At 40.0% G+C, this 20,816-nt stretch overlaps 1 protein-coding gene across 1 annotated transcript in view; it reads left to right on the top strand.

Moving 5' to 3' along the window:
* Positions 1–20,816, top strand: part of CADPS (calcium dependent secretion activator) — a 741,642-nt gene that overhangs the window by 128,642 nt on the left and 592,184 nt on the right. Inside the window, exons 2-3 of the mRNA XM_042780468.1 lie at positions 6,502–6,615; positions 20,482–20,814. Of these exons, the coding sequence (XP_042636402.1) occupies positions 6,502–6,615; positions 20,482–20,814 (447 nt within the window). The remainder of the gene's footprint in view (positions 1–6,501; positions 6,616–20,481; positions 20,815–20,816) is intronic.

Here is a 20,816-nt window from a genome sequence, read left to right as displayed (position 1 = left end):
GTCCATGGCATATTCAATGTTCTTAATCAACACCATAATTCAAAGGGGTCAGTTCTTCTTCAGTCTTCTTTATTTGTTGTCCAGCTTTCACATACATACAAGATAATTGAAAATATCATGTCTTGGGTCAAGTGCACCTGAGTCTTCAAAGTGACATCTTTGCTTTTTAACATGTTAAAGAGGTCTTTTGCAGCAGATCTGCCCAATGCAATGCATCACTTGGTTTCTTAATTCCTGCTTTCACGGGAGCAGTGATTGTAGATCTAAGTAAAATGAAATCCCTGACAACTTCAATATTTTCTCAATTTATTGTGTTGCTGCTTATTGGTCCAGTTGTGAGGATTTTTGTTTTCTTAGTGTTGAGGTGTAATCCATGCTGCAGACTGTTGTCTTTAATCTTCATCAGTAAGTGCTTTAAGTCATCTTCACTTTCAGCGAACCAGGTTGCGTCATCTGCGTATCGCAGGTTGTTAATGAGTCTTCCTCCAATCTTGATGCCATGTTCTTTATATAATCCGGCTTCTAGGATTACTTGCTCCAGATTCATTGAATAAATATGGTGAAAAGATATAACCCTGTCTAAGTCCCTTCCTGATTTTTAAATCATGCAGTATCCCCTTGCTCTGTTCAAACAACAGCACCTTGGTCTATGTACATCTTCTTCATGAGCACAATTAAGTGTTCTAGAATTCCCATTGTTCGTAATTTTATCCATAATTTGTTATGACTCACAGAGTCAAAGACCTCTGCATAGTCAGTAAAGCACAGATAAACATCTTTCTGGTATTCTCTGCTTTCAGCTAAGATTCATCTGAATCAGCATTGATTGCCTTTTTCCACATCCTTTTCTGAATACAGCTGGATTTCTGGACATTCCCTGTCTGTGTACTGCTACAACCATTTTTTAGTTATCTTCATCAAAATTTCACTTGGATATGATGTTAATGATATTGTTTGATAATTTCCACATTCTGTTGGACTGCCTTTCTTTAGAATGGGCACAAATATGGATCCTTCCGGTCACTGGCCTGGTACCTGTCTTCCAAATTCCTTGGTTTAGACAAGTGAGTTCTTCAGGCATTGTATCCATTTGTTGAAACATCTCAATTGGTGTCCCATCAATATCTAGAGCCTTGTTTTTCACTAATGTCAAGTGCAGCTTGGACTTCTTCCTTCAATACCATTGATTCTTGATCATATGCTACCTTGTGAAATGGCTGGACAGCAACCAATGGTTTTTTTTTTGTTTTGTTTTGTTTTTTCTGTATAGTGTCTCTGTGTATTTCTTCTGATTCTTCCTGCACTATTCAATATTATGCCTGTAAAAAAAAAACCTCACTGTCATGGAGTCGGATCCAACTCATAGAGACCCCTCCTTGGGTTTCCGAGGCAGTATCAATACGGAAGTAGATTGCCCAACCTTCCTTCCAAAGAGTGGCTGGTGGGTTTGAACTGCCAGCCTTCTGGTTAGCAGTCAAGTGCCTTAGGCTCTACACCACCAGAACTCCCATTAGAATCCTTTAATATTGCAACTCAAGATTTGAATTTTTTTCTTCAGTTCATTCAACTTGACAAATGTTGAGCCTGTCCTTCCCTTTTGACTTCTAATTCTAGATCTTTGCACATTTCATTGTAAGACTTTATTTTGTCATCTCAAGCCACCCTTTGAAATCTTCAGCTTTTTTACTTCTTCATTTCTTCCATTTGCTTTAGCTACTCTCCATTCAAGAACAAGTATGAAAGTTTCTTCTGCCATCCATTTTGGTCTTTTCTTTCTTTCCTTTCTTTTCAGTGACTTTTTCTTTCTTCATGTATGATGTCTTTGATGCCATCCTGCTACCTGCAGTCATTAGTGTTCACTGCATCAAATCTGTTCTTGAAATGGTCTACCAATTCAGGTGGGATATATTCAAGTTTTTACTTTGGCTCATATGGATTTCTCTTAATTTTCTTCAGCTTCTGAAAGATGAAGAAGTGGTCACCCTTAGAACTGCTCTCTTAGGATTATGAACCAAATACTGAGGAAGTCACAAACTCACCTGGAGGGGTCTGGAAAGAGGCATATGCACTGAATTGTGAAGGATAGGTATGAAATTTTCTCACATGAAGAAATTCTTCAGGGAACAGTATATGCAGAGACACACAGATGAAAGTTAATAATCACAGCAGTTAAGATTTATTGAGCATTAATTCTGTGCCATGTTCTACAGTGAGTAGTTTACTTAACTACTTAATCCTAACAGTCTTATGAGGTCAATATTGGCCGTATTTTAAAGATGAAAAAACTGAGGTGAAAAAGGATTTGTCACTTTCCCAGTGGGACATACCTAGCGAGTTGATAAACACTCTGCTTGTTTAATAAATGATGAGAAAATGTAGTGGATTTTCAGCTAGCAGGTGATAAAACTCAGATTTCACCATGGCTTTGCTACTAGAATCTATGCCCCTAACTCCTCTGCCAAGAGTTTGATGTGGTGAGGGAAGTGTGAGATGTTTGGCTTTGTGATGTGTGTTCTCAGAACTTGACTGAAATTAATGTTCCTGAAGATTTTTTCTCTTTATGAGGCCTTTATATTCTGTAAAATGAGCCCTGATGGCAGTGGTTAAGTACATGGCTGCTAACTGAAAGGTTGGTTTGGTTCAAACCCACCAGCTGCTCCGTGGAAGAAAGATGTGGCAGTCTGATTCTATAAAGATTACAACCCTATTGGGCAGCTCTGCTCTGTCCTGTTGGGTCACAATGAACTGAAATTAATTTGACAGCATTGAGTTTGGATATTCTATGATCTCTTTCCTCTGAAATCCTAAAACAGAGTTTAGTGTGCTGAATTGTATGCTTTTTCCTTTCCATCTAGATTATGAGGTCCCTGAGGACAATCCCCTATTTATTTTGATTCCTCTCAGTGTGTAACCTCAGCTGTTAGGCTCTTTGAGGTCAGCAGTCAGGGTTTTTTTTTGTTGTTGTTGGTTGACGCTGAACCCTCAGGGCCTAATACCGGATTGTGCAGATGATAGGCACTCTGTAAAATTTCCAAAATAAATGAGTATGACGCTTATTTCTAAAGGTTAGAGAGATAATGGCTTTGGCCTGGTCAACAATGTGTCTTAATTGATTGCTGTATGGCACCTAATTTTATTTCCACCACTCAAGCATTTATGGCAAAAACAAGGCTTCTTGCCTTACCACCTATGCTCCAGAATCACACAAATCTGACGTGGACCCAGCTTTGGAAGAATTCTGAGCAAGGAATTCTGTGAGATGCCTTTGCTGGTTTGGTGTTGTAAGGGTTTGTGACTTAGGCCAGTTAAAGATGGCCTATTTAAAAGAAATTTGTGTTATGGTGTCATTTTTATGAGCAAATCAATCACTACCTCATATTTTATTGTAAATGGTTTCAAGTACATACAAAATAATTGATTTTCTGTACAACTTCACTGATCTTCACATCTCTGGGTCAAAACAAAAAAGCATAAGTGGCCATAAGTGAACTCTATCTCTGTGCTCTAGGCCTGTGCTGTCCCATAGATAGCCACTAGCCACATGTGGCTATTGAATATCTCCAGTGTGTTTCATCTGAGCTAAGATATGCTGTAAATGTAAAATAAAACCAAATTTTGAAGATTTAGTATAAAAAGGAATATAAAATAGCTCATCAGTAATTTTTCTACAATGATTACAGGTATAATGATAATATTTTGCATATATTGTGTTAAGATTTATTAAAATTCATTTCAACTTTTTTTTTAATGTGGCTATTAGAAAATTTTTTATAGACACATTATATGACTTGATGGCATATAGCAACAACAACAATTAGAAAATTTAAATTTACACCTGGCTAGCATTGTCAGTGGTACCCTGGAACATAAAAAGTACGAATCAGGGAGAAACAAAATCTCTTATACCTAACTATATTATTCGGGTTTGAACCGGCAGCCTTCTGGTTAGCCATCATATGCCTTAGGCACTACACCACCAGAGCTCCTACTTCACCCAAACTCACAAAAATTAGCTAAACTACCCACATCCCGATATATGTCCATTCTCACAACAGTTTTTTATATTGTTTGTTCTTGATTGAGTCAAAAGTCAAGGCAGGCTTTAGGCTCTTAAAGCTTTAAACTTTATTTTCTATAAGAATTGTATTGACTTTAAATTTATATATCAATTTGTAATTAATAATAATATATGAAGAAACCTCAAATGGTCATTGAAAACCATAAGCAACTGTGTTAGTTCCCTAGTGCTGCTGTAACACAGATACTGTAAGTGGGTGACTTTAAAGAGTATAAATTTACTTTCTTTTAGTTCTGGAAACTGAAAATCTTAATCAGGGTCTTGGCCATGTAGATTCCTTCCTTGTCAGTAGCCCCAGACAGTCCTTGGTTTCTTGGTTCTCCTCACATGGCATCTGTCCTCCCCTATATGTGTGTGTTTCCTGTGTCTATTCTGGTCGTCTTATAACTCAAAATAATTAGGATTGGTTTAGGATCTACCCTACACTAGTATGACCTCTAATGATCAATTTATTATTCCATTATGGAAGGTAATTATGTTAAAGTTTACATTAGATTACATTATAGAGCAGCAACTAGACTAGTGTTTGGCCAAACCACTGGAAACCATAACCTAACCATAAAACTAACCAATACACCAGCCTGAGGCAATGAGTAATTATAGTTATCAACATCTGTCAGTTGGAAAAACTGAGGATGAGATAATATTTATTTATTTAAACTTGGGCCTTGTTTCAGAAAAGCTTTTGTGATAGAGTAGGCAACAGTGCTATGCCTAAAAATGATCTTCTTACTGTTACTACTAAGATTCAGTTCTCAGATACAGTGTTCATTGTCAAGTATGAAGTATAACTTTTACAATTAACAGTTAAAAATGGCACAGTTGTAGCTGACTTTCTCTATATAAATTAGAACTGATTTAAGGATATCTTGCCAAAGTTCATTTATTCATTCATTTAACAAGCACTTATTGAGCACCTGCCCTGTGTAAGGCATTAAGGTCGGCCCTGGGGAAACATTGATGAACAAAATACCAAGAGAAGAAAATTTGCTAACAAATTTAATCATAAATAACAAGTAGTTAAAGTAAAGCATGTGCTGTGGAATCATACAAAAGGAAGTCCTACCCTAGGCTAGGAATTGGGAAGGGCTTCATGAATTAGTGCTACTTGTGCTGAGATGGAAGGACAGTGGAACACAGCCTGATAAAAAGTGGAGAAGAGAAAATGGGGAGGAATTGTTTAGAAATGTTTTCCTGAGTGGTAGAGAAAGAAAGGAATTGGTTGATACAACAGGGAAATGTACATAACCTACTGCCTAAATTATTTATGCCATAATCTGGAAATGTGTGCTTTCCCTAAATACCATTCATGTGGTCATAAATGAAACAACAGCAATTAAGTTTGAGAACATCTGCATAACATCATGATGTCCTTAGTGTGGGATATTTCAGACCACCTAAGCTCTGGTAGCATAGTGCCTAAGGTGCTTGACTGCTAACCAGAAGGCTGGCGGTTCAAACCCACCAGCCACTCCTTGGAAGGAAGGTTGGGCAATCCTACTTCCGTAGTGATACTGCCTTGGAAACCCAAGGAGGGGTCGCTATGAGTCGGGGCCGACTCAACGGCAAATAACAACAACAACAACTAGGGGCCTATTGTAGGAGCTCTGGTAGCATAGTGCCTAAGGCACTTGATTGCTAACCAGAAGGCTGGCGGTTCAACCCCACCAGCCACTTCTCGGAAGGAAGGTGGGGCAATCTATTTCCATAGTGATACTGCCTCGGAAACCCAAGGAGGGGTCTCTATGAGTCGGGTCCAACTTGACAGCACATGACAACAAGAGGCCCATGCAATATATGTTTCTATTAAATGTGTAACAGCTATCTCTCAAAAAAAAAAAAAAAAAAACCCACTCATTTGTAGTACTTATCAGATTCCTTTCTATTTCTTTCTTTCATGTTCTTTCTATTAAAATCAGGGATTCTGGGGCTGGTGCGGGATCCGGCAGTGTTTCGTTCTGCTGTGCATGGGGTTGCTATGAGTCGGAAACGACTCGACGGCACTTAACAACAACAACATCAGATTCCTTGGTCTACATAACATTGGCTGTTATCAACCTGCCAATGAGATAGCACTGCAAATGGAATTAGAAAGAAATGTGCACACCTTATGTATCATTCCCACCACATAAATATGGTGGACATAGATCTCAAGAATAGTAAAGCATGATGAAACCATCAGGAGGCAATGAGTTTTGATCATCTTTGTTTTTAATTGTACATTTATATTTTTTGATTTTTAATAATGGCTATGTTTAACAACTAGCTGTCAGAATTCCTGCCAATTTAACAATCAGTTCTTGGGCTCCTGTATAAGCCAGCCCCAGTACACCACTGCATCTGTGCATTTTCAGTGTAAAGTAGCCATGATCCTTGTCTAGAACAAGTCCTCACACTCCCCCCTTCTTCTCTGTTTCTTACAGATCAGCAAACAGCAGCTGCAGACAGTTAAGGACCGTTTCCAGGCTTTTCTCAACGGAGAAACACAGATTGTGGCTGACGAAGCCTTCATGAACGCTGTCCAGAGTTACTATGAGGTAAGACTTGCCACATAGAAAAATGCCCAAACTCATGGTCCCAGGATTCTGAGCTGTGGGTCAGTGGGAACAATGCCCTGATCTTCCATAGGATTATCCATCCTGAGGCAAAGGGGTTGGTAATGATTGTCTGCCTTAGAAAACAGCCAAAGCAGTTTTAAAGAAATCGGTATTTTGTTTTGGGGAAAAACTATAAATAGAAGCTACTGTTTTACCAAGTGATTTTTATATGAGACAGTGTGCTATGATTTTCTGTTTTAATCTTCCCAATAGCCTTATGAGTTAGGTCTTGCTTTTATTCCCATTTTACTGATGAAGAGACTAAGGCTCAGAGAGGTTAAGTCAATTACTTAGAGTTACACAGCTGTTAAAATGCCCCAAGTGACGACTTAGTGAACTGAGTCAGGAGCATTTTCCCACTACTTACACCCTTTCCAAACAAAGAATGGTGTTTGAAGTAGCTTTCTTGTTCTTTCTATTAAAATGGTCCTGTGGTTTCTTTTCTGCAGGATGGAACACTGTCCAAAATGTAATACTGTTCTTTAAAGAAAATCTACAAGGGAGAGAATGTCTTGAGTTTATATCACAGATAACTTATCACTTCTAGAACTCAGAGCTTTATTTATCAGTAAAGTAGATTTACAATTCCACAAGTATTTTTAAATTTGTAAATATTTTTCTTAATTTTTCCACTTGATACATTTGGCTCTGTGGCTGTTGTTTATACATCAATAATGAAGCAGACATACAATACTTTCCTTTTGGTCATGTTTTCCTGACATGCATATTTTCTCATTCAATCTTCCTTTCCTATCCTTGGAGTTTATTTGCTCATGAATAATTATTTGGTCATGAAAAGACATTTTGCCTTATTTTAAGCTATGTAAATATGAATCAAATAAATCCCTGTGTTTAGAGTCCCATGTCCTAATGTATTATCCATTGTGAAGGCCAGATTAAAATTTTTACAACCAACACTGAGCACTGAAAAATGTATGGCATCCTGCCTATACAATTCAAAATAATAAGAATAAATTGTAAAGGAAGTATAAAAAATCCAACAAAATTTAATTCCTACTCTCCAGGAGATTCCTTCATTGTGTCTTTTTAATTATTAGATAGTGTATTGTTTCAAAACAAAAATTTTGGTGCTTCTGCTTTGCTTGTGCTCTAAGCATTGAGCAACCTAGTCCGTAATAAATACTTTAAACATGTTAATTAAAAATGTTAACCTTGGTGGAGAAATCATGATTCAGTAAAGCTCTTCATCCCTCTGTTCTTTGACTTCTTTCATGGAGAGACCAAAGCTAGATTGTAGTTAGATCTGTCAGTAGTCTTGTGAAAATATTATTGATTAGTTTGCTAATTAGCATATAATATGAAACAGCATTTGTCTGTTTGCTGGATCTAACCACAGACTCCTTCTATGTACCATTCCCATAGTGCATTTTCCATTTGGATCTGAATTAGAAGTTAAGTTCATTTTTATGTTTGTCCAAATTTAAACTTTAAAAAAAAAAAAAGTAGCGGTAATAATTGCCAACAAGCATCCAACTTGCTGCTTAATATGATATAACAATTTTTTGGTTGAATTTAATGGAGAGTGGAAATGATATTGGGAATAATAGCTATGTATGGCAGTTAATAATTTGAATATATTTAACTGAAGATCCTGTTTAGAAACTGTCAGGGAATAAAATTAGGACCCCCCCCCTCCACCTTTTTTCAAGTTCTCAAGCCAGTCAGGGAGTAATGAGAGAACCCTTGTCAGACCAGGCAGACCCTTGTTAATAGTACTCCTTGTTTGGAGCCATTCACAAGTTTATAAATTTGTAGATTGTAAATCTTAATTAGAAAGCTCATTTGACTAATGAAGTAAATTAAAAGAATGTGCCATTTCTATCTATTAATTAAGTTTGAAGATTAATAGTAATTAATGTGCTAAATGAGTCTCTGGAAATTACCACCATGTCTGCTAACTGAAAGGTTCATAGTTCAAACCAGCCAGCTTTTCAGTTGAAGAAAGATGTGGTCCTCTGCATCTATAAAGACTGTAAAATAACTCACTGCCATTTAGTTGATTCTGACTCATAGTGACCCTATAGGACAGAGTAGAACTCCCTATAGGATTTCTAAAGCTGTAAATATTTACAGAAGCAGATTGCCTCATCTTTCCCCCATGGAGCAGCTATTGGGTTCAAACCATTGACCTTTTTGTTAACAGCCCAGTGCTTTAACCACAGTGGCACCAGAACTTGTTGTTTTCCTCTGTTGTGGCTAGTTCTTGTGAAAGAGTTTCCTTTTGGTCTAGTGAGAACACAGGCATTGAGAAATTGCTGAATATTTACTATTTAGATTTATGCAACATACAAAATAATGTGTGGTATTAATTACCTAATAAGTACCTATTATATTCATTAGTAAAGCTTCTTAAATCCTCAGATTATCTTTTCCAAAAAGTGTAATCCTGTAAAGCAAGGGTCCCCAGTCAAGGGATCAGGCTTAACTCTTACTTGGGAAATAACCCTTTCTCTTAACCCTCCCTTTCTCCCTTTCTCTTCACTCTTGAGTAGTGGAGAAGCTAATATCTCTTCCTTCATCCTACTCTGGAATCGAATTACTTCCCTGCCAGCATCTGTCTTGGCCAAGACTCTTTGAGTTACAAATGACAAACACCTATTTCAAAATAGCTAAAAATAGAAGTTTATTTGCTCCAATAATTAACAAGTCCAGGGGTAGGCCTGGCTTCAGTATGGCTGGATCCAGAGACTCCAAAGATGACAGCATGATAAGTATCTTTTCCCCTGTATCTTGGCTGTGCTTTCTCATATGTTGGCTTCATTCTTGGATACACTCTCTGCATGTGGAAGATACTACCAGATCTATGTTATGTCCTGCCAGCTTAGCAACGCTGAGAACAAAGAGAACACCTCCTTGCTAAGAGTCCCACAAAGGGCTGAGGAATGACTCTGGCTGGACTGACAGGGGCATGTGTCTCTTCTTAAACAAATCACAGTGGCTGGGAAATAAAGTAGACTGGAGAATCAAGCCTAGGACAAATGCCACCTCTGAAGCCTGAGTGTAGGGTCAGCTTCACTTGAACCCACTAGCCTTGAAAGTACACTAGTTCCCAATAAGAAATTAGTATGCTTTTTTACAGAACATAGGAGCCCTGGTAATGCACTAGTTGAAGGACTGGGCTGCTAATTAAAAGGTTGGCTGTTAAAACCTACCAGCTGCTCCATGGAAGAAAGATGTGGCAGTTTGTTTCTGTAAAGATGTACATACAGCCTTGGCAAAATTGTGGGGCAGTTCTACTCTACCCTATAGGATTCTTGCATTGGAATCAACTCAATAGCAGTGGGTTTTTTGTTTGTTTTTGTTTTGTTTTAGATTTTATAGTATAAATGGGAATCTATACTCAGCAGGTGAAACCAATGGATTTCCTCATTCCAACATTTCTCTCTGTTACTCTCTGGCACCACCCCACCCCATCCCTCTGTACCTTACCTTTACATCCCAGACTACCAATTGTAATGACTTTAAGAAAACAAATAGTGTCATTTTAAAAACTATTTTTATTGTGATTTGGGTGAAAGTTTACAGAGCAAATTCATTTTCCATGCAGCAGTTTACATACAGTTTGTCTCATGACACTGACTAAAATTTCCCACAGTGCAACAGCTCTCTTCCCACTTCTTCCCCATAGTTATTTCTTCCCTGTGCCCTTCCCTCCCAGGTACTCCTGCCCTCTACGCTGTCTCCCTTTGTATACATAGCCCTTCTGTTTTCCCATGATTGATCTCTCCAAGGAGCGTATCTACCTAATGTAAATATTCAGCTCATATGCCTGTCTTTTGTTTAGCTGGAAGCCATAGGAATGGGTTCAATTCCAGATCTGAGGGGCATCTAGGGACCATAGTCTCAGGGGTTTCACCAGGCTCTATCAGACCACCAAACCTGGTCTTTTTTTTATGATTTTGAGTTTTGTTCCACATTATTCTCCCACTCTATCCAGTATCTCCTACATAGATCCCCCTCCAAGTGGTTGACAGTGGTAGCTGGGTACCATCTAGTTCTTCTGGTCTCATAGTCATATAGGCTGAGGATCATATGGTGTACCAGTCATTAGGACTAATTGTTTCCATGAATCTTTGGTTTTCTTCATTCTTCTTTGCTCTGGATGAGGAGAGACCCATCCTTGTATCTAGATGGCCACTTGCAAGGTTTTATGATCCCAGTCGCTACTCACCAAAGTAGGATGTGAAACAATGTTTTTGTGTGTATATTATGCCAATTGAGCTTGATGTCCCCTGCCACATGATCCCAAGCCCACAGGTCCAGCTACTTGCTCCCTCTGGGTAGCTGCCTATGGCCAAGAGATGACTACAGCCTTGTCCCTTGTACAGCTCTGCTATATACCTGGAAATTCTTACAGAACATACAGATACACTTGTAAAACATTATCTGCCAACCTTATACATGATCATAGGCACACTCCCCCCTGCATGGACATACCTGATTGTTCAGCCTGTCCACCCATCTACCCACCAGTAGATAAATTTTTGCCATCAAAATAGTGTCATTTTTCATCCCAAAAGTTCTGAGATTATTGTAATAGAAAATATCTGTTTAGACATTAGCCTTGTTTCACTAAGGTAATATTAGTTTGTCAACATGCTGAAGTGTAGTAAAGAACAATTTTTTAAAAAATAAAAAAGTAGAGAAGGTGCTGCCACATGCACCCAGCCCAGTCTGAGACAAGCCAACCAAAAAAAAAGGGCCAAACTCACTGCCCCTGAGTCAATTCTGACTCACAGTGACCTCCCACATTGGGGTTTCCAAGGCAGTAAAATTTCATGGAAGTAGATTGCCCCATCTTTCTTCCATGGAGCATCTGGTAGGTTTGAACTACCAACCTTCTGGTGAGCAGTCAAATGTTTTAGGCACTGCACCACCAGAACTCCTTTGAACCAAGATAACAAGCATTAAATGCAAGCTGGTCAGGCCTGGACCTTGGCTGGTATGGGATGAAGGGAGATCACAATTCTGCATGGCCTTGAGATCAAGCAGGTTTATTTTCTGTTCTTGTGAGTGGCTGTGATTGTCAGAGAAGATCAAGCAGAGCACCTGATTAATCCTTTAATCCTTTCCATTATGGCTTTGAGTGTTGGGGCTCAGGTGAATGCCCTGAGGAGCTCCATGCTGTCCCCACACTCACATTCCAAAGACATCACTGTGGTAGTTAAGGTTGTGTGTCAACTTGGGAGTGCCATGATTTTGAGTAGCTTGGCAGCTGGATGTAGTTATTCCCCATGATGAGATTCGATATGGTGTAATCAATTCCATGGTGAAATCTGCTGTAAGGAGGTATTAGTTGAAGGGGAGTTGCCTTCAGGGTGTGGCCTGCTTCTAGTATATATTGAGAAGTTTTAGAAAGGTCTCCATGTTTTTGCTATTTTGCATCTTGTATTTAGCCTATCATTATCTCCAGTTCCTGATCTTGAACCAGTGGACTGCTGTTTTGGCTGCTGATCTTGGAATTGTTGTCCTTGCAGTCTGTAAGCCAACAATCTGGTATTTTATCTGCTGATCTTGGATTCATTGGCCTCAGCAGCCAACAGCCTGCTATACTGCCTGCCAATCTTGAGTTCCTCAGCCCTGTAGCTGCATGAGTCAGAAGCCTCCAGCTTGCTCCACTGAGCCTGGAAGGCAGATCTGAAGCCCAAGGTCAAGGGGCCTCCATGTAGCCCTAGAGCTGGCACTCTGAACTTGGACTTCTAGTCTAGTCTTACCCTAGAGATGGCATTCTGAACTTGGACTTCTAGCCTCTTAAACTGTATGAGAATAAATTTTTGTTTATTAAAGTCATCTACTTCTGGTATTTATGTTACAGCAACATGAGAGAAGTAAGAAAATCATAGAGCCCACCCATTTCTCTGTGGCCCCACACCTTTTCTAACTCTCAAATCTTTTATGACAGATTTCTATAATAAGAACCCATTCACCCCTTTTCCTCACACTCACAACCCCTGATTACTTTTGGTCCCTTCACATGCTGGAATTTCCCATAAGGCTTCAAGGCTATAAATCTTTATGGAAGCAGACTGCCACATCTTTCTTTCACAGAATGTTTTAGTGCATTCAAACCATGGACATTTTAGTTACCAACCAAGCACCTTAACCACTGTACTACCAAGCCTCCTTAAAGAAGAACAAGGCCCTACAATTGATAATCCCACTAAAACTCTGTGCAATGGAAAAGGAGTTATCTGAATTAAAATGGAGGTATTATCCGAACAGGAAAGATGTGGGGAAACAAATACTGCTGGACTTTTGTACTCAAGGTGACACACCTTCTGTGATCTTTATTGTTAACTTTAGTTTTTAACCTAAGAAAAATGTAGATCCAGTCATAACCAGCTATTTATCTGAAATGAAGCAATAACCAAAACAATTATAACTACTCAGTGATCCTAAAGCAGATACATCCCTGGAAAAATAACTACCCATTCTAAAGGCATTTGTTCTTGTGGGAAAAAAACAGGCAGAGGAGGCAAAGGTAGAGTGGTCAAGAGGATGGGTGTAGTGTCTAGCAGACACAGGAGTGAATTGTAGTTTTTCTGCACACGGTTATGTGACCTTGGCCAAGTCTGATCCTCAGTTTCTTCATCTGAAATAGGACCATCTTTGTATAATGATCGTCAGGATAAAAAGAGATTATATATGCATCCATATATATGTGTGCCTTAGTATGTATATGTATGTATTTGCACATGTGTGTGTATACATATATGTCTGTCTGGGCATATACACATCCAGACATAAAACTGCTGCCATTGAGTCAGGTCTGACTCATAGTGACCCCTCCTTGGGTTTCTGAGGTGGTATCACTACAGAAGTAGATTGCCCAACCTTCCTTTCGAGGAGTGGCTGGTGGGTTTGAAACGCCAACCTTCTGGTTAGCAATCAGATGCCTTAGGCATTATGCCACCAGAGCTCCCCACCCAGACATACCCAGACACATATCTATGTATGTATGTGTATGTATACACACACATACACATACCCAGACTGATGGTGCAACAGTTAAACACTTGGCTGCTAACTGAAAAGTTGGCAGTTTGAACCACTCTGTGGGAGAAAAGACCTGACAATCACAGCCTAAAAAATCCTGTGGGGCAGTTCTGCTCTGTCACATGGGGTCACTATTAGTAGAAATAGACTTGATGGCAACTAACAACAATATACATACGTATCTATGTATATATATAATCTCTTCACACTAAGTGTGATGTTGTTAGGTGCCGTCAAGTCAGTTCCAACTCATTGCGATGCCACATACAACAGAAAGAAACACTGTCTGGTCATGGGCCATCCTCACGGTCCTTGCTATACTTGAGCCCATTGTTGCAGCAACTAAATGTAGCACCTGGCAAGTGTTATTATGAATATATTATCAGCATGGGAGAATGGTAGTGACCATTTGCTGGATAGAAATAATAGAGTTGAAAGTTTATAGAATTAATGTAGGAATCCACTCCTTAGTTTGTGAGCCTGGGCATGGGGTAAGGAGTACAAGGTTGATGCAGGGAGAAAGTATAGAAAGGGGCAAGGAGGAATTGCTTTGGTTCCTAACCTTTCACAACCTCCCACAAGGCCATGGCCCAGATCTGCTTTTGAAGTTTGCCCCAGAATCCTTTACTTTTTGGTCAGGAATATCTTTTACATCCAATTATGTATTTTAAAAATTAATGTGAACATTGCCATAAAGTTTATGAAGCTAAAATATGGTGATTATAAAAACAAATCAATGTAGAAAAAAACTCAGTTAAAATCATTCAACAATAACCTGTAATCTCATTATCCTCCAAAACCAAACCAAAATCACTGCCATTGATTCTTCTTTCGGTGGAGTGGCTGGTGGGTTTGAACCACCAGCCTTCTGGTTAGCAGTCAAACTCACCATCCACTCTGTGGAAGGAAGGTGGAGCAATCTACTTCTGTAAAGATTTACCACCTTGGAAACCCAGTGGGGGTTGCTATAAGTCTAAATCAACTTAATGGTTTGAGTCATCATCCGAGACAACCATTATTAACTCTTGGTATATAGCTTTCTATGTTTGTTTTTAAAGGTGTCTGTACACATAAAGATAAGTATTTATTTTCTGCATTAAAATGGAAAAATCCTGTTGTTGTTCTTGTTATGTGCTGTAGAGTCAGCCCCAACTCATAGCGACCCCCCTCCTTGGGTTGCCGAGGCAGTATCACTACGGAAGTAGATTGCCCAACCTTCCTTCTGAGGAGTGGCTGGTGGGTTTGAACCGCCAGTTAGCAGTCAACTATTTTGGTTAGCAGTCAACTACAAAATATTAATAACTTTTTTTGTTACAGTGGTTTTCAATCTCCTTCCTACCTCTACAAAAGTCATGCATATGACATATTTTCATCTTTAAAAGTTCCTGTTCCCTATGGGAGTGAAATAGTATCTCATTGTGGTTTTGATTTGTCTATCTCTGATGGCTAACGATATTGAGCATTTTTTCATGAGTCTATTGGCCATTTGAGGAGCTCTGGTAGTGTAGTGCCTAAAGGCACTTGACTGCTAACCAGAAGGCTGGTGGTTCAAATCCACCAGCAGCTCCTCGGAAGGAAGATGGGGCAATCTTCTTCCGTAGTGATACTACCTCAGAAACCCAAGCAGGGGTCGCTATGAGTCAGGTCTAACTTGACGGCACGTAACAACAACAACATGGTATTCTCAATCCAAGGCTGTTTCCCCAAACTCCCCTTACCTCATCCCTACCACTGAAAATCTCTGGCTTACGATATATCATAGATATCTTTTGATACTAGTGAAAAAATATGTATCTTTTGCATGGCTTCATGATAATCTATTAAAAAATAACAGCCAGCTCTTAATACATTCTTAATTTATAATAGGCTACATGTTAACTGGGAGCTCTGGTGGCGTAGTGCCTAAGGCATCTGACTGCTAACCAGAAGGCTGGTGGTTCAAACCCACCAGCCACTCTTTGGAAGGAAGATTGAGCAATCTACTTCTGTAGAGATACCAGCTTAGAAACCCAAGGAGGGATTGCTGTAAGTCTGAATCAACCTGATGGCAATGAGTTTCGTTTTTGGTTTGACATGGTAACCAGATGACATGCATTATCTTATTGAATCTCCCCCAAATCCTACAAGGTAAGATTGTTATTAGCCACATTTAAGATGGGTGAGGAAACTGAAAGCCAAGATAGATTAAATAACTTTCCAATGTAACAAAAACTAGCAAGGAGTAAAGACAGGGTTTTAACCCAAATGGCCTAACACCAGTGCCCATGCTCCTAAATGCAGTACCTACTCCCATTATTTATGTACCATTCATTAACTAGGTTTTTACAAAAATCTTATTTAGTGTAATATCTAGGTCTTTTTCTTAGTTATGCCTGAGTGGTAAGGTTTTTAGAGCAGGAAAGGATTTATCTTGCCTTTTCAGCCTGCCAAAAAGGAAGCAGGGGGAGGGGGCCAGGGGCTGAACCAGCCTCATCATGTAATGAGTGCAGCCACTAAGTACTGATGTATTTGTGTGTTTCTAAAACAACCTTGAGGTTGCTTGGCTCTAGTGAAGGAGGAAAGGACTTGATGGATGAGGTCGAGTCACTAAATTGACTGCCCTTCACAATCCCGTATTTATTTGTTTATCTTCCATCTCCCATTATGACCTGTCTGGAAGTTGGCAGAGTAGTACAGGAGGATTTATGGATGTGCCCGCATAGAACTGTGCCTGGGGTTGAAGAACCTCGCAACTACCAAAAAAAAAAATCCCAGCACAAATAGGTTTCAAGGGTTGTTTTAGGAACACACAAACACATCAGTACTTAGTGGCTGTATTCATTACATTCATTAGGGTGAGGCTGGCTCAGGCCTTATTTCCCTCTCTGACAGACTAAGCTAAGACAGGAAAATTAGTTTTCTGCTTTTGCCTTCTCTCACTATAACTGTCTTGCCTCCTTCTGACACCTCCTCTTTCCTGTCTCCTCAATCTTCAGCTTCTTTGTTCCACCCTCTTGACATTCTACCCATTTCCTCTCTGTCTGGGGTCTGGCAGTCATATGTTACCTCAAGACAGATGTGCTCCACTTTTCAAGGTCTTCTCAGTTTTATCCTTCTCAAAGAAGGCTGGCTGGATTAACCCCAGGTGACAGTGAAGGAGAGTGAGGTTGAAAGAAGTGACTTGTCTAAGGTCATCCATCTAGTGGTTCAACAAAAGTGTTGAGTGGCTACTATGTACAGCGGGAGGGACTATGTAAGGCAGATGATATACCAGGATCTGGGGGCCACCCAGCCATTTAGGGACTCCAGTGAGCCAATATCCTCATTTCTAAACCCCCCTATTATCAGATCCCATGGAAAATCTAGCTCAAATCAGTTGTTTTCAGAGACCAATATGTTGTGCCTGTTGGTTTTCCCTTTTCTTCTTGTCCCCATCTTAACAGTCTCACTCAGTACAGCCTCTGCTAGAGGAGTTGGCTTTATTCTTGTTCATTCACTCATTCAGCAAATGTTTACTGAGCCTCAACTACAAGCCTAATGTCAAGCACAAGGTACTAGGAAGAAGTGATAGGAAAAGCAGCTACAACTCCTGACTTTTTGATATTTGTATCTATTCTATGGTACATTAAGGAGGTCTGGTGGGGTAGTGGTTAAAGTATTAGGCTGATAACCAAAAGGACCAGTGGTTCAGACCCATGAGCTCCTCCATGAGAGAAGGTTGCAGCAGTCTGCTGAAGCCCAATGGGGTCACTGTGAATCAGAATTTTTCTTTTTTTTTTTTTTTTTGGTTTTGGGTGTACTGATTAACCAAACAATCAGAAAATAAATGTCAAATGGCAGCTGTGGAAGGACTCTGGGGAAAGGAATATGGTGGTAAGAGCTTGTAGGGGGCCTGAACCCAGTCTGGGACACTGGTATGGGCAGATGGGAAGGAGAGCATGATTTCATTATCAATTCAGTGTTTTCAAGTAGAGCTGGCAACAAAGAATTAACCCCTTTCCATCTCCACCACTGTCATCACTGACCTTTACCCTATCAAGTGCCTTCCAACTGACCTGCCTGGTCGTTTTAGCCTCCTTCAGTTCTCTTCTCCCCAGTGAAGTCAAAGAATGTAACTTTGACTGTGCCGTTTTTCATCTTGAAACCTTCAGTGGATTCCAGGTGGCCTTAAAGTGAAGCTCAACACCCTTCAGATGGCTCCTTGTGTTCCTGGCCATCTGACTGCTTCCTGCTCCTCTTGCTTTATTCACTCCCTGGCCCTCAGTGCCTTGCCACACTGGATTATCCTCATTTCCTCAGACCTTCAGGGTCTTACGTGTATTGTTCCTTTTCTATGAAATATTCTTTGACATGCTCCTCACCTATACAACTTTTCCATATTATCTCAAAGGTTCTTTTTCTCCAGGAAGTCTTTCCTGAGCACCAACTAGAATAGATTTCTGGCTATATGGTCTCATAGACCCCTGTATTGTCTCTGGAGAGTGTTTATCCTAGATTGTAATTATATTTGTATGGGATTATTAGGATGACAGGAGCTCTGGTAGTGTAGTGCCTAAGGCACTTGACTAACCAGAAGGCTGGTGGTTCAAACCCACCAGCCACTCCTCAGAAGGAAGGTTGGGCAATCTACTTCTGTAGTGATACTGCCTCGGAAACCTAGGAGTATCACTGGGTCACTATAAGTCGGGTCCAACTCGATGGCACATAACAACAACCACATTAGGATGACATCTGTGACCTTTAAGGTCTATGTCTCTGTCTGTTTTGCTCACCACTCTATTTTTGGTACCTAACATTTTGCCTTCTACCTAATGAGCACTGAGAGAAAGAGTGAGTGGGTTCATGAAGATTATAAACATCAAAGCTGGAAGGACAATCCTAGAATCATGTAGTTCACTTACTCAATATACAGAGAAGAGACTAGAGAATCAGAGAGGATAAGTAGTGATTTTCCCAAGGTCACACAGCACCTTGGAGACAGAACTGGCCTGGGGTCATGGTTTACAGCTCTTGTCACAATGCTTGTCATACTGCTCCAGAAATTTCTATTTGCCTGAAAACTTTGATTTTTTTTTTTTTTTTTGAGATCTAGATCTGTGACTGAGAAAATAATGTGTTAAATGAAGAAACTATCTACATTAAGCATTACAGATTTTCAGGTGAATTCTTTAGCTCATTAAGACTTATAAGGCCTGAGGATTCATTTAAAATACCTTCTCTATAATTGATTTGAAACTAAGCAATAAGGTCTTAACCAAGTACCAGTTCTCAGGCACAGGGGAATAGGCCATGACTTCTTGCCTGTGAAGCAAACCTTGCCCTTCTTCTTTCTAAATTAATTCATTAAGCTGAGAATAAGTGGAGTCCACCTTTCTAACATTTCTTCTCCCTAGGAAGGCCTTTGTGATAAATTATGAGGCAATGAGATGGTCCACAAGCAATGCTGTCTCATGGCCAATAAGGGCATTTCCTAAAATCTGACAGAAGAATGAGCTTTTACTCTGTCTCTTGAAGGATATTTATGCACTTTCTGAAGTATGACCAGGACACAGCTCAAAAGTGTCAGCTGCTTCCTGTCTCTGAATATGAAGCAACACCTTCAGTACTTTATATTACACCCTACAACCATGTGTAAGCTTCTGAATAGTGGACACTGGAGCAAAAGAAGTAGTATGTTCTTAATGAGGTTTGTTTTTTTTTTTTTTTCCCAAAATGGATGGCATGGTCCCAAGACCCAGGCAGCACCGGCAAAACAAACCAAGGGTTGTCCACCAGGCAGGAGAACCATAGGAAGGAAAGAACCAGGGAGAGTAAAAACAGTATTATTTTGTAGTCAACAAATTTGAATTACCTAAAGCAAGTCCCTTTTCTCTGGATCCTTAGTTATTCCAATTGCAAAATGGACTGAATATCACACCTACCTCCTTTGCTCATTCTCTTTGGCAGTGCTAGGTACTGTCCTAGGTACCAGTGATATTGTGGGGAACAAGGACAGAGTTCCCACCCATTATTTGTGTTGAGTATCATTGTGTAGATAAAATGAGATGCAAATAATGGTTAATGTTTAAGTGTTATGTGTCAAGTATGGTGCCAGATGCTTTACATATAACCAAAGCAACAACAACTCACATGGCATTTCTAGTAGACCAGGAACTGTAGACATGTTTATGCCATCTAACGTAGTGCCTAAGGCATTTGACTGCTAACCAGACGGCTTGAGGTTCAAACCTACCAGCCACTACTTGAAAGGAAGATTGGGCAATCCACTTCCGTAGTGATACTGCCTCAGAAACCCAAAGAGGTGTCACCTTAGGTCAGATCTGACTTGACGGCAGTGAGGTTTTTTTGTTTTGGTTTGGTTTTTTTAGGTACTGTTTTAAGTGTTTCTCAGATTGTAATTCATTCAGTCATCATTTAAAAATATCTACCATGCAGGGTCTATCATCCTCCCCATTGTATGGATAAAGGAACTGAGGTACGGAGGGGTTAACTTGCTAAAAACCACACAGCTACTAAGTAGTAGTATGACCTCATAATGTGTCCTTTCCCACTCTTGCATGCTGCCTCTGCTGATGTTATTGTCTCATTTAATCCTCACAACAACCCAGTACATACCATTATTTTCATTTTGCACTTTTGGATACAAAAGCAAAATGTGTAAGTGACTTGTCTGAGTTCACAGATCTCTGAAGAGGGTAGCATCTGACCCCCTCTCATACCTCTTAGAGTGCATGTAAAGGGATTGGCGCCAGTGACCTGTGCCTCCATGAACAATGTCTAACTCTCTCTCTTGGCCTTGCCTTTGCTCAGGTGTTTTTGAAGAGCGACCGCGTGGCTCGCATGGTCCAGAGTGGGGGCTGCTCTGCTAACGACTCACGGGAGGTCTTCAAGAAGCACATCGAAAAGAGGGTGCGCAGCTTGCCCGAAATCGATGGCCTCAGCAAAGAGACTGTGCTGAGCTCCTGGATGGCCAAGTTTGATGCCATCTACCGTGGGGAAGAAGACCCCAGGAAGCAGCAGGCTCGTATGACGGCCAGTGCAGCCTCTGAGCTGATTCTGAGCAAGGAGCAACTCTACGAGATGTTCCAGAATATCCTTGGAATCAAGAAGTTCGAACACCAGCTCTTGTACAATGCCTGTCAGGT

Source organism: Orycteropus afer, unplaced genomic scaffold, assembly GCF_000298275.1.
Source record: "Orycteropus afer afer isolate SDZICR_OR568_19922 unplaced genomic scaffold, OryAfe1.0 scaffold00041, whole genome shotgun sequence".
In the NCBI taxonomy this organism is placed as follows: Eukaryota; Metazoa; Chordata; class Mammalia; order Tubulidentata; family Orycteropodidae; genus Orycteropus; species Orycteropus afer.
Note: the sequence above shows the minus strand (reverse complement) of the source record. Positions and strands in the feature narration are given on the sequence as shown.